Raw genomic sequence first — 14729 nt, forward strand, 5'->3', positions numbered from 1 at the left:
TTCCTCCAAGGATCAGGTGGTTCCCTCCTCTTACAGACCTCGCTTCAGAGAAGCTCGAAGGTACTGCCCGGGGCGTTCTGCTGGGTTCACTTCTTGTGCCCGTTTTCAGCAGAGGAACTCCTTTCGCTCGGACAAGTGTTCTGCAGCAGCTGGCTCAAGGCCTGGAGTTCAAGGGCGACCCTCTCAATGATGGTGCGCCGGCCCTCTACTCGCTCCCTGTTATAGGAGGACGACTTTCCTCTTTCACGAGGAGTGGGCCAAGATTTCCTCAGATCAGTGGGTCTTGGACCTGATCAGAGATGGCTACAGAATAGAATTCAATGCCCCGATAAGAGACGTGTTTGTGGAGTCCAGATGCGGTTCTGCCGCCAAATGGGCGGCGGTAGAGGAGACCTTACAAGGCTTGATTCACCTAGGGACGGTGTGCCCGGTGCCTCCTGCCGAGCTCGGCTCTGGCCGTTACACCATTTACTTTGTGGTGCCGCGAAAAGGAGGGTCTTTTCAGCCAATCCTAGACTTAAAAGAAGTCAACAAGTCTCGGAGAGTGCGGCATTTTCATATGGAAACCCTGCGCTCCGTCATTGCGGCGGTACAGCCAGGAGAGTTTCTCACGTCTCTGGACCTGAAAGAAGCTTATTTGCACATACCAATTTGGCCCCCGCACCAGAGGTTTCTGCGTTTTGCAGTGATGGGAAAACATTTCCAGTTTCGGGCCTTGCCTTTTGGCCTCGCCACAGCTCCCCGAACCTTTTCAAAGGTAATGGTGGTAGTAGCTGCCTTTCTCAGGCGAGAGGGTATCCGGGTTCACCCGTACCTAGACGACTGGCTCATCAGAGCGGACTCTGCAGAAGAGAGTCCATCATGTTACAGCCAGAGTGGTCTCAGTACTGCAATCTCTGGGCTGGGTCATTAATTTAGACAAAAGTCACCTGACCCCCTCTCAATCTCTAGAATATTTGGGGGTCCGGTTCGACACAGCCTCGGGGTATGTATACCTACCCGAGCAAAGGCAGTGTAAGCTTCAGAACCAGGTCCGTCTGCTCCTGAGGATGCCTCGCCCGTGAGCTTGGGACATTGTCCAGCTGTTGGGGTCGATGACGGCCACCTTGGAAGTGGTGCCATGGGCAAGAGCGCACCTGAGACCTCTGCAGTGTTCCCTGCTTCAACGATGGTCTCCAATATCTCAAGATTATCAATGCAGACTCACATGGCTCCCTGCGGCCCGACTCAGTATGGAGTGGTGGCTTTCAGACAGCATGCTGTGGCGAGGAATGCCGCTAGCGCTCCCCGATTGGTGCCTGGTGGTAACAGATGCCAGCCTGAAGGGCTGGGGTGCACATTGCCGGGGAAGGCATTCCCAGGGTCTCTGGACACCCGAGGAGTCGACGTGGTCCATCAACCAATTGGAGTTGAAAGCGATATTTCAGGCGCCTCTGGCCTTTCAATTGACCCTGGAAGGATTGGCTGTCAGAGTTCTGTCGGACAACACGACAGCAGTGGCCTACATAAATCGACAAGGGCCGCACTGTCAAGCACTGGCCGCAAAAGCTGCTCAGATATGCCACTGGGCCGAGCTACATCTGCAGTTTCTGTCAGCAGCTCACATTGCAGGTCAGAGCAACGTGCAAGCTGATTATCTAAGCAGGAATCAAATCGACCCAGCGGAGTGGGAACTTGCAAATGAAGTATTCCTGCAGATCTGTGCCAAATGGGGGACGCCCATAGTGGATCTTATGGCCTCAAGCTCAAATGCCAAAGTCCCATGCTCAGCGGGGTTGGATGCCTTGGCTCAACCCTGGCCTCAGGGCCTCCTGTATGTGTTCCCTCCGTGGCCCTTGATAGGGTGAGTTCTCCTGCGGATTCGGCTACATTAAGGAGAGGTGGTTCTCATAGCCCCGGATTGGCCCAGGAGGCCGTGGTATGCGGACCTCCGGCGGATGCTGGTGGAGGCTCCCTGCCCGTTACCTCTGGTACCGAATCTGTTGTCACAGGGCCCGGTAACCATGGAGGACGCTTGTCGCTTTGGTCTTACGGCATGGCTATTGAGAGGGCGCAATTGAGAGACAAGGGCTATTCCAGTAAAGTCATTTCCTACAGGCCCGCAAGTGTTCCACTTCCGTGGCTTATACCAGGATTTGGCGCCAATTTGAGGCTTGGTGTGCTTCTAAAGCGATCACACCTATGCGGGCTTCTGTCTCGCCGATACTTGACTTTTTGCAGGATGGTTTACAAAAAGGCTTGGCCTATAATTCCCTGCGTGTTCAAGTGGCAGCCTTAGCATGTTTTTGAGGGAAGGTCGCTGGCCTCTCTCTGGCTGCTTGCCCGGATGTGGCATGGTTTCTCAGAGGGGTGCTTCGGCTCCGTCCTCCTGTGCGGGCTCCGTGCCCTTCAGTGTTCACCCTTCGAGCCGCTTAGGTGAGCTTCAGAGAAGGATGTGACCTTAAAAATGGTCTTTTTGGTGGCCATTACATCGGAGAGACGGGTATCTGAGCTCCAGGCGCTGTCCTGTCGAGACCCATTTCTGCAATTCTCAGAGTCCGGAGTTATGGTACGTACGGTGCCTTCCTTCATGCCTAAGGTGGTTTCAGCATTTCACCTAAACCAGCCTATTTTCCTGCCCTCCTTTTCTAAAGAGGAATTTCCAGAATCATTTGGGCAGTTGCACCTTCTGGATGTACGAAGGGCTCTGTTGCAATATCTGCGCATGTCAAATGCCTTCAGGACCTCTGACCATCTATTTGTTCTATTGTTAGGTCCGCACAGAGGGTCTCCAGCGTCTAAGGCCACTATAGCCCATTGGCTCAAGGAAGCTATTTTTTCAGCATATTTGCTGTCTGGCCGGCCTCCGCCTGAAGCCTTTAAGGCACATTCCACAAGAGCGATTTCCTCTTCCTGGGCTGAAACTGGATCACTCTCTCTTCAAGAGATATGCAGTGCAGTGACATGGGCTTCTAAGTTCTCTTTTGCCCGACATTACAGGCTGAATGTGGCTGCCAGGAGAGACGCACATTTTGGAGCACAAGTGCTGGCGCGTGGTGTGGCTTGTTCCCACCCTATCTAGGATTCATCTGCTTGATGACAAGGAAGGGAAAATTAGGTTCTTACCTTGGTAATTTTCTTTCCTTTAGTCATAGCAGATGAATCCATGAGCCCTCCCTCAGTGGTTCATTATGTGATTGATGTTTATTTTATGTTCAGTTTTTCCTGTAGATATGTTCCCTCATTGGGAGAAGTTGGAAAACAGTCTTCAGGATTTCTGTTCTGTTACAGGAGGTTGAGTTCATCCCTCCTTTGAATTGATGCTCCTGTTATGGGGCGTTCATCCGCTGTGAGGAAAATTCATGTTATTATGCTTTGCGGTGTAACACTGCTTTGGAAGCTTCAAATACTAAAGAGGCAGATGGAACTAGCTGGCCATGAGGCACTATGGTTTTTCAGTGCTCTCTATCTCCCCCTGCTGGTTGATGGACACAACCCACTCGTAATGGATTCATCTGCTATGACTAAAGGAAAGAAAATTACCAAGGTAAGAACCCAATTTTCCCTTATTATTTGTTACATTTGTATCCCACATTTTCCCACATATTTGCAGGCTCAATGTGGCTTACATAGTACCGTGAAGGCGTTCGCCAACTCCGGTGGAGAAACAAATACAGAGTGATGTTAGGTTGGATAAGGTTCATGTGTTACAGACACAATTGGGAATTGTAGAGAAGAAGAGTTATGTGGTGTTCATTACGAGCTTAGGTTTCGTTGTGTTGCAGGATCCAGCACTTAAGTTAGGTTGGTAAGGTATGCCTTTTCGAACAGGTTGGTCTTTAGTGATTTCCGGAAGTTAAGGTGGTCGTACGTTGTTTCACAGCTTTTGGTAGTGCGTTCCACAGTTGTGTGCTTATGTAGGAGAAGCTGGATGCATAAGTTGATTTGTACTTGAGTCCTTTGCAGCTAGGGTAGTGGAGATTTAAGTATGTTCGTGTTGATCCGATTGTTTTTGGTTGGTAGGTCTATGAGGTCAGTCATGTATCCTGGGGCTTCGCCATAGATAATTTGGTGAACCAGGGTGCAGATTTTGAAAGCAATACATTCTTTGATTGGGGGCCAGTGCAGTTTTTCTCAAAGAGGTTTGGCGCTTTTGAATCGCGTTTTTCCAAATATTAGCCTGGCTGCTGTGTTTTGAGCGGTCTGAAGTTTCTTTATGAGTTGCTCTTTGCATCCCACATAAATTCCATTGCAATAGTCAGCATGGCTTAGTACTATTGATTGTATCAAGTTGGGGAATGTTTCACTCGGGAAGAATGGTTTCACGCGTTTGAGTTTCCACATTGAGTGGAACATTTTCTTTGTTGTAGAGTTAACTTTGCTCTCAACTATAAGGTTATGGTCAATTGTAACACCGAGGATTTTCTGGCTATCAGAGATAGGGAGGGTGTAATCTGGGGTGTCTAAGTTTGTGGGTGTGTACATGTTGTGTTGGGATGAGAGGATGAGACGGTGTGTTTTTTCTGTATTGAGTTTTAGTTGGAATGCATTTGCCCATGAGTTCATGGTATTCAAGCTGAGCTTGATTTCGTTGGTGATTTCTGTCAGATCATGTTTGAAAGGAATGTATATTGTAACATTGTCTGCATAGATGAATGGGTTGAGGCCTTGGATGGATAAGGACTTGGCTAGTAGGGTCATCATTAGGTTGAAAAGGATCAGTGATAGTGGTGATCCTTGAGGTACTCCGCAGTCTGCTTTCCACGGTGATGATATATTTGAGATTGATTTCACTTGGTATGTTCTGGTGGTTAGGAAACCCTTGATCCAGCTGAGTATATTTCCACCAATCCCGATCTAGGAGTCTCAGTAGTATATTGTGGTTCACCATGTCGAATGCACTAGACATATCGAATTGAAGGAGGAGTATGCTTTTACTTGTTTCTATTTCCTGCTTGAATTTGGCCAGGAGAGTGGTTAGTACTGTTTTGGTGCTGTGAAGGGGGCGAAATCCTGATTGTGATTTGTGTAATATTAAGAAATTGTTTATGTCGTCGGTAAGTTGCTTGGTTACCATACTTTCCATCAGTTTGACGGCTGCTGGGATAGATGCTATTGGGTGGTAATTGGTGAGTTCATTTGTGGTTTTTTTTGGTACATAAGTATTGACATACTGGGAAAGACCAAAGGTCCATCGAGCCCAGCATCCTGTTTCCAACAGTGGTATCTTTTGGTATAGGGGTGAGTAGGATGTTGCCATTTTCCTTAGGGAAGAGACCTTGTTGGAGCATGACGTTTAGGTGGGATGTGAGGTCTGTTATAAAGCGATTGGGGGCGCATTTTATTTGTAGCTGGGGCAGGTCCTCTCCTCTACCTGCTCACCCTCCAATTTCTGTGCCTCAGCTCTTCCTCTCTCTGACCATCACCTGATCACCTTCACACTTCATCACCCTCCCCCTCAGTCCCGCCCAACACTAACCACTACTTCCAGGAATCTCCAGGCTGTCGACCCTCCCACCTTATCCTCTAGTATCTCTGATCTCCTCCCTTCCATCATGTCCTCCGATTCTGTTGACAAGGCTGTCTCCACTTCCAATGCCACTCTCTCCTCTGCTCTGGACGCCCTTGCACCATCCATCTCCCGTCCCACAAAGCGTAGTAATCCCCAGCCCTGGCTGACCCCTTGCACCCGATACCTTCGCTCCTGCGCCCGATCGGCTGAACGCCTCTGGAGGAAATCTCGCATCCATACTGAATTCATTCACTACAAATTCATGCTTTCCTCCTTCCAGTCCTCCCTATTCCTCGCCAAACAGGACTATTATACCCAATTGACTAACTCCCTCAGCTCTAACCCTCGTCGTCTCTTCACCACCCTTAACTCCCTCCTCAGTGCCCTCCGCTTCCACCACCCCCCCTCACTCTCTCCTCAATCACTGGCTGACTACTTCCGCGACAAGGTGCAGAAGATCAACCTTGAATTCACCACCAAACCATCTCCTCCTCTTCACAATATATCCCACTCCCTCAAACAACCAACCAAGGCATCCTTCTCCTCTTTTCCTGCTATCACCAAAGAGGAAACCGGCCATCTTCTTTCCTCCTCGAAATGCACCACCTGTTCCTCTGACCCCATCCCACCAACTTACTTAACACCATTTCTCCTACTGTCACCCCCCCCCCCCCCCCATCTGTCATATCCTCAACCTCACTCTCTCCACTGCAACTGTCCCTGACACCTTCAAGCATGCTGTAGTCGCACCACTCCTCAAAAAACCATCACTTGACAATACCTGTCCCTCCAACTACCGCCCCATTTCCCTCCTACCCTTCCTCTCCAAGATACTTGAACACGCCGTTCACAGCAAGCCGTTGCCTTGATTTTCTCTCCTCTCATGCCATCCTCGATCCGCTTCAATCCGGCTTTCGCCCCCTACACTCGACAGAAACGGCACTATCTAAAGTCTGCAATGACCTGTTCCTTGCCAAATCCAAAGGTCACTACTCCATCCTCATCCTCCTCGACCTATCCGCCGCTTTTGACACTGTCAATCGCAATTTACTTCTTGCCACACTGTCCTCATTTGGGTTCCAGGGCTCTGTCCTCTCCTGGTTCTCCTCTTATCTCTCCCACCCGCACCTTCAGAGTACATTCTCATGGCTCTCCCTCCACCCCCATCCCGCTCTCTGATGGAGTTCCTCAGGGATCTGTCCTTGGACCCCTTCTTTTTTCAATCTACACCTCTTCCCTGGGCTCCCTGATCTCATCTCATGGTTTCCAATATCATCTTTATGCTGACGACACCCAGCTTTATCTCTCCACACCAGACATCACTGCGGAAACCCAGACCAAAGTATCAGCCTGCTTATCCGACATTGCTGCCTGGATGTCCAACCACCACCTGAAACTGAACATGGCCAAGACCGAGCTTATTGTCTTACCACCTAAACCCACTTCTCCCCTCCCTCCACTCTCTATCTCAGTTGATAACACCCTCATCGTCCCCGCAACCTCGGAGTCATCTTCGACTCCTCCCTCTCCTCTGCGCATATCCAGCAGATAGCCAAGACCTGTCGCTTCTTTCTCTATAACATTAGCAAAATCCGCCCTTTCCTCTCTGAGCACACCACCCAAACTCTCATCCACTCTCTCATTACCTCTCGCCTTGACTACTGCAACCTATTCCTCACTGGCCTCTCACTTTGCCATCTATCCCCCCTTCAGTCCGTTCAGAACTCTGCTGCACATCTTATCTTCCACCTGGACCGATATACTCATATCACCCCTCTCCTCAAATCACTTCACTGGCTTCCGATCAAGTACCACATACAGTTCAAGCTTCTCCTACTAACCTACAAATGCACTCGATCTGCAGCCCCTCCTTACCTCTCTACCATCATCTCCCCTTACATTCCTACCCGTAACCTCTGCTCTCAAGACAAATCCCTCCTTTCAGTACCCTTCTCCACCACCGCCAACTCCAGGCTCCGCCCTTTCTGCCTCGCCTCACCCCATGCTTGGAATAAACTCCCTGAGCCCATACGCCAGGCCCCCTCCCTGCCCATCTTCAAATCCTTACTCAAAGCCCACCTCTTTCAATGTCGCCTTCGGCACCTAACCACTATACCTCTATTCAAGAAATCTCGACTGCCCCAACTTGACATTTCGTCCTTTAGATTGTAAGCTCCTTTGAGCAGGGACTGTCCTTTTTGTTAAACTGTACAGCGCTGCGTAACCCTAGTAGCGCTCTAGAAATGTTTAGTAGTAGTAGTAGTGTCCAATTTGCAGTGAGTGTCGGAGAACCTATTAATCGCATGGGCAATTGTTTTGGCGGTGAGGAGAGTGAAGTTTGACCAGGTTCGGTCCACTGGGTATTCTTCTAAGGTTGGGTCCAGTCCATTGATGAAGTTTTCGGTATCGGTAGTGTTCTGAGGAAGTGTATTGCGTAGTTTTACAATTTTTTCATTAAAGTATTTGGCGAGTTTGTCTGCTGATGGGATGTTTGTGTTGGTTGTGGTGACCACCGGGGTGGTGTCTAATAGTTTGTGTACAAGTTGGTATAGTTTCTTCGTGTCTTTGTAATCTGGTCCTATTTTAGTTTTATAGTATGTCCTTTTGGTATGTCTTATTGCATATTTGTATTTTCATTGTATTTGTTTCCAAGCATTGAGTGTGTGGTCATCTTTTGTTTTTGTTTTTTTTCCATGCTCGTTCAAGCTTCCTGGTTCGTGTTTTTAGTTTTTTCAGTTTGTCGTTGCCTGAGATCTTTTTGCATATAATGGAAGCAATGCATATTCATTGAGGAAATCCTGAAAATCCAACTGGGTTGACCAAGGTTGCCCACCTCAACTCTATCCCAAGGGACACACCAAGGCAGTAAGGTTTTCAGGATTTCCCCAATGAATATGCATGAGGTCTGTTTGCATATAGTGGAAGCAGTTCATGCAAATAGATCTCATGCATATTCATTGGGGAAATCCTGAACATCCAGCTGGGTTGAGGACCAAGATTGCCCACCCTACTCTAACCCAAGGAACACACCAAGGCAGTCAATATGCATGAGATAGATTTGCATACTTTGAAGCAGTGCATGCACAGAAGCCAGTTCCCTAACGTTGTGCAAGCTTCTTTATGTTACCCTATTGTTAAGTTTAGCACCCCCAATCATCTTAAAAGTTGGTTCCTATGAGTGCATGTAAATTTATTGTGGCTCTCTTGGAAACTGGACTGGGTTGAGAATCCCTACTCGGGCCTCATTTTCTGAAAAATGAGTACCCTGCAACGATCGCTTTCATTTGTATGCTGTGGTGATCCCTCTCTTATTCACGTAAGTCTTGCCATACTGGGACAGACCAAAGGTCCATCGAGCCCAGCATCCTGTTTCCAACAGTGGCCAATCCAGGTCACAAATACCTGGCAAGATCCCCAAACAGTTCATCTTGTACACGAACGGCAGGGTACTGTGAGCATTCTTTTGTACCAAAGTTTTTATTATCTCACTCTTTTGAAGTTTTCCACGGTTGTGGCATCCTGCAGCCCTGCAGAAGTGAAGACGGATGTGAATGGGAAGAAAGGAATTCTGAAAGGCTTTCATGTCGTATTAAAAGACACTCTGCTATTTCCAGAGGGAGGTGGACAGGTGAGGACAAGTATATTACTACTACTAATCATTTCTATAGTGCTACTATTTATTTAGATTTTGCTCACACCTTTTTCAGTAGTAGCTCAAGGTGAGTTACACACAGGTACTCTGGATATTTCTCTGTCCCAGGAGGGCTCACAATCTAATTTTGTACCTGAGGCAGCGGAGGGTTAAGTGACTTGCCCAAGATCACAAGAAGGAGCAGTGGGATTTGAACCGGCCACCTCTGGATTGCAAGACCAGTGCTCTAACCATTAGGCCACTCCTCCACTAGCAACATTCCGTGTAGAATCACCAATAATAGCAACATTCCATCTAGAATCTCAAATAGTGTGTGTTCGATGTTCCACTGCACTAACTACTAGGCCCACTCCTTTACTAGCAACATTCCATGTAGAAGCCTGCCCTTGCAGATCAGCAACGCGGCCCGCGCAGGCTTCTGTTTCTGTGAGTCTGACGTCCTGCACGTATGTGCAGGACGTCAGACTCACAGAAACAGAAGCCTGCGCGGCCACATTGGTGGTGATCTGCAAGGGCAGGCTTCTACATGGAATGTTGCTAGTGGAATAGCAACATTCCATGTAGAATCTCCAATATTTATTTAGATTTTGCTCACACCTTTTCAGTAGTAGCTCAAGGTGAGTTACATTCAGGTACACTGGATATTTCTCTGTCCCAGGAGGGCTCACAATCTAAGTTTGTACCTGAAGCAATGGAGGGCTAAGTGACTTGCCAAAGATCACAAGGAGCAGCAGCGGGATTTGACTGGTGCTCTAACCATTAGGCCACTCCTCCAGTACTAGATGTACGCAGCACTGTACACATTATATACAGGTACTTTCTCTGTTCCCACATGGCTCACAATCTAATTTTTTTTAAATCTGGGGCAATGGAGGGTTATGGGAGTGGAGTAGTAGCCTAGTGGTTAGTGCAGCGGACTCTGATCCTGGGGAACTGGGTTAGATTCCCACTGCAGCTCCTTGTGACTCTGGGCAAGTCACTTAACCCTCCATTGTCCCAGGTACAAATAAGTACCTGTATATAATATGTAAACCGCTTTGAATGTAGTTGGAAAACCAGAGAAAGGCGGTATATAAGTCCTTTTCCCTTAAGTGACTTGCCCAAGGTCACAAGGAGCTACAGTGGGAATCAAACCCAGTTCCCCAGGATCAGAGTCCGCTGCACTAACCACTGGGCTACTCCTCCTCCACTCCCATAACCCTCCATTGCCCCAGATAAAAAAAAAAAAATTAGATTGTGAGCCACCTAGGAACAGAGAAAGTACCTGTATATAATGTGTACAGCGCTGCGTACATCTACACTAACCATTACGTTACTCCTCCAACAAACTAAGTCCATGCTACCTACGTAAGTAGAGCTGACCAGTTGACTGGGGCTTTCCAGATTTTCAGTAGCATCATTTATTTTTATTTATTTATTTATTTATTTATTTGTACCATTTTTACCCTGCTCTTTCCCGCTCGATAGCAGGTTCAGTGCGGCTTACAATGTTTGGTAACAAAGTATCACGGAGAAGCTTACAATGTTTAGTAACAAAGTATCACGGAGAAGCTTACAATGTTTGGTAACAAAGTATCATAGAGATAGCACAGTTGTGTGGAGTAGGACAATAGCAGGTTCAGTGCGATTTATAATGTTTGGTAACAAAGTATCACAGAGATAGCTTACAGTGTTTGGTAACAAGGTATCATAGAAATAGCACAATTGTGTGGAGTAGGACAATAGGGAAGAATGTAGTGGGAGGGATTAAGGTATTGGTAGTATAGGTGGAGAGGAGTGGTTCGCGCATTAAGTTGGGTCATTTGGGTAGGCTTGTTTGAAGAGGTAGGTTTTCAGCAACTTTTGGAAGGGTAGGTGTTCGATGGTTGTTCGGATGTATCTTGGTATGGCGTTCCAGAGTTGGCTGCCTTTAACGGAGAAGTTGGATGCGTAGTAGGTTTTGTATTTGAGACCTTTGCAGTTGGGAAGGTGAAGATTGAGATATGTTCGAGAAGATTTGGACCCGTTCCTGGCTGGGAGATCGATCAAATTGGTCATGTAACTTGGGGATTCTCCGTGGAGGATCTTGTGGATCAGTGTGTGGACTTTGAAGTTTATTCATTCTTTGATAGGGAGCCAGTGGAGTTTTTCACGGAGTGGTGTAGCGCTTTCAAATCGTGATTTACCAAAAATGAGTCTGGCTGCTGTGTTTTGGGCGGTTTGGAGTTTTTTCAGAATTTGAGCCTTGCAGCCAATGAATATGCTGTTGCAGTAGTCGGCATGGGTGAGTACTGTGGATTGTACTAGATTACGGAAAGTTTTTTGTGGGAAGAATGGTTTTCCTCTTTTCAATACCCACATCATGTTGAACATCTTTTTCGTCATGGTTTTTGCATGAGTTTTTAAAGTTAGGTGGTTGTCTAAAGTTACTCCTAAGATCTTTAGATTATCGGATATTGGGATTGTAACGTCTGGGGTGATCAGGGTGGTTGGGAGCAAAGTGGAGTGTTATGATGAGAGGATCAAGCATTGAGTTTTTTCCTTGTTCAGGAGGCTAGGATATTCATGCCAGTGATTATTTTATCTGTGATTTCTGCCAGGTTGGATTGGAAAGGGATGAATATGGTGACGTCATCTGCATAGATGAAGGGGTTTAAGCCAGATTTGGATAGAGATTTAGCCAGAGGGATCATCATAAGGTTGAAGAGGATCGGGGATAGAGGCGATCCTTGGGGGACTCCACATTTTGATGACCATGCAGCCGATATTGATGAGGTTGATTTGACTTGATAAGTTCTGGTAGTGATGAAACTTTTTATCTACTTGATGATGTTACCACCAATTCCTAGTTTGTCCAGTAGTTTTGTGAGAATATTGTAGTCTACCATGTCAAATGCGCTGGATAGGTCAAACTGCAGAAGAAGTATTTTGTTGCCTATTGAAATTTCTTGTTTGAACTTGGATATTAGGGTGAGTAATACTGTTTCTGTGCTGTGTGCAGGTCGAAAACCCGATTGTGACTCATGCAGTATGGAGAACTTTTGTATGAAATCGTTCAGTTGGGAGGTCACTCTATTTTCCATCAGCTTGGTTAGAAGAGGGATGGAGGCCACAGGTCGATAGTTAGTAATATCTTTCGCTGGTTTCTTGGTGTTTTTCGGTATTGGTGTGAGTAGAATATTGTCGTGTTCAGATGGAAAGGAGCCTTGATGAAGTAGAAAATTTAGGTGGGTGGTAAGATCTGTAATGAATCGTGCTGGGGCATTTTTCATGGGTCCAGTTGGCAATGAGACTTGGAGAGTTTGGATAGTGTTATGGAGATTTCCTTAGTGCTGAGGAGAGTGAAGTCTGTCCAGTATCGTTCTGCCGGGATTTCTTCTAAGTTGGGGTCCAGTTCGTCAAGGAAAGTATCGATGTTGGCGTCATCATGGGGAATTGTGTTGCACAGATTGATGATTTTATCGTTGAGGTAATTGGCCGACTGATCGGCGGATGGACAATTTGAGGTTGATGCTGTTACTGGATTCGTGTTGAGAAGATTCTTTATAATTTTGTATTGCTTTTTTATGTCTGTTCCGGTGGCTGTGATTTGTTTTGTGTAATATGATCTTTTGGCACGTTTAATACCATTTTTGTATTTCTTATGTGTTTGTTGCCACGCTTTCCACACTTTCCAGATTTTCAGTAGCATCATCTGGGTATGCTGCTCAAAATTATTGCAGACCACAGTGGCACTATCCACTCCTACCTTAGCTGAGATAACATTTAATCATCTCTCTGACTTCATGTTCACCTTCCTTTAAATCTGTCACCTTATTTTCTAACTCCTCTTACTCTCTTACCTATCTTTCCTTGTCATCTATACCAGACCAGTCCAGACAATTGGGTTGTGTCCATCTACCAGCGGAAGGAGACAGAGAAAATAGTTCCAAGTAAACCTCCCCTTAAGGGTATCGTGCAGCCTGGAATGTTCGGTATGTTCTCTGTCTCCTAGCGGATGGTGGATGAATCGTACAGCTGCTCTGGATTGCTGGCTGGTAGCTCCTGTCCCAGATTCTTCTGGTGATAGTGGAGCCAGGGGTGTGCTGGTAGCCGTGTTGGGGCTAGTTTTAGATGATACTCAATGGTCCTTAGTTCCTCATCTGCCAGCTAGGGTGATATCCAGTGACCCTGGTTCCCTCCCCTCCCCTCCCTCCCCTGGCTGTCTTTCTAGCAGGGTGATGGTTGATTGTGGCATGGAGTAACTTGTTTCCCCTGTGGGGTTCTTCTGTGGTGGTAGGTATATCTGAATCTCAGCCTCTCAGGTAAACCTTTATTAATTCCTGTCACTAGTGAAGAAGGTGGTTTACAAACAAACAAAAAAAAAAAAGGAAGAAGAAGAAACTTTGTTTTTTCCTTCCTTTTCTGCCTCTGAGGTAAACCTATCACTAGTGAAGAAGGTAACATAGTAAATGACGGCAGAAAAAGACCTGCATGGTCCATCCAGTCTGCCCAACAAGATAAACTCATATGTGTTACTTTTTGTGTATACCTTACCTTGATTTGTACCTGTCCTTTTCAGGGCACAGACCGTGTAAGTCTGCCCAGCACTATCCCTGCCTCCCAACCACCAGCCCCGCCTCCCACCACCGGCTCTGGCACAGACCGTATAAATCTGCCCAGCACTATCCCCGCCTCCCACCACCGGCTCTGCCACCCAATCTTCCTTGCCTTGTCCCTTCCTAATCTTTTTCCCCTCCCCTTACCCCTGTCTACCGCTGGAACTCATTGCCCACCTGTGTTCCCTCCCGTCCTGCCTGCTACGGCAACACCCTACTCACCCCCATCCCTCACCACCTCTCCATCTCTCTTGTCCCCCTCCTCCTTCCTAGCCCTTAATCTCCAACACCTCCTTCCTGCCATTAACCCTTCACCATTCCTCCTAAGTGCACCCCGTCTTCGTCGCCTTCGTCGCCCGACCTCCCCCACCCTCCTCCGCACTCTCTTACTCCTTCTCCTGCTCTCCGCGGGAGACATTAATCCTAATCCTGGCCCCCCTCACCTGTCCTCCTATCCATGCAAACGATTCCGTGACGTCTCCAACCTCGTCTCTATTCCCCTCCTCCCCCCCCTCTTCCCTCCCCTTCTCATGCGCCTTGTGGAATGCCCACTCGATCTGCAACAAACTGCCCTTCACCCACGATCTCTTCATCTCTCGTTCCCTCCAACTGCTCGCCCTAACCGAAACCTGGCTCTCCCCTGACGACTCTGCCTCAGTCACGGCCCTTTGTCATGGAGGTTATCTCTTCTCCCACACTCCCCGCCCAGATGGCCGTGGCGGAGGCGTCGGGTTACTTCTCTCGCCCTCCTGTAGTTTCCAACCCCTCCTCCTACCGCAATCTCACTGCTTCTCGTCCTTTGAAGCTCACTCCATCCGGCTATTCTACCCACTACCACTCAGAGTTGCAGTCATCTACCGCCCCCCGGATAAGCCCCTCTCTTCATTCCTTACTGACTTCGATGCTTGGCTCACCGTCTTTCTTGATCCCACATCTCCATCCCTCATTCTTGGCGATTTTAACATCCACGTTGACAACCCATCCAACTCCTACGCTTCTAAATTCCTTA

General features: G+C 47.6%; 1 protein-coding gene across 2 annotated transcripts in view; it reads left to right on the plus strand.

The window, feature by feature from the left end:
* AARSD1 (alanyl-tRNA synthetase domain containing 1) overlaps positions 1-14729 on the plus strand; it is a 223285-nt gene that overhangs the window by 85931 nt on the left and 122625 nt on the right. For both annotated transcript variants that reach the window (XM_030220995.1, XM_030220994.1), the window contains one exon: positions 8991-9119. In XM_030220995.1, the coding sequence (XP_030076855.1) occupies positions 8991-9119 (129 nt within the window). The remainder of the gene's footprint in view (positions 1-8990; positions 9120-14729) is intronic.

This window comes from Microcaecilia unicolor, chromosome 12 (assembly GCF_901765095.1).
Source record: "Microcaecilia unicolor chromosome 12, aMicUni1.1, whole genome shotgun sequence".
NCBI classification, from domain to species: domain Eukaryota; kingdom Metazoa; phylum Chordata; class Amphibia; order Gymnophiona; family Siphonopidae; genus Microcaecilia; species Microcaecilia unicolor.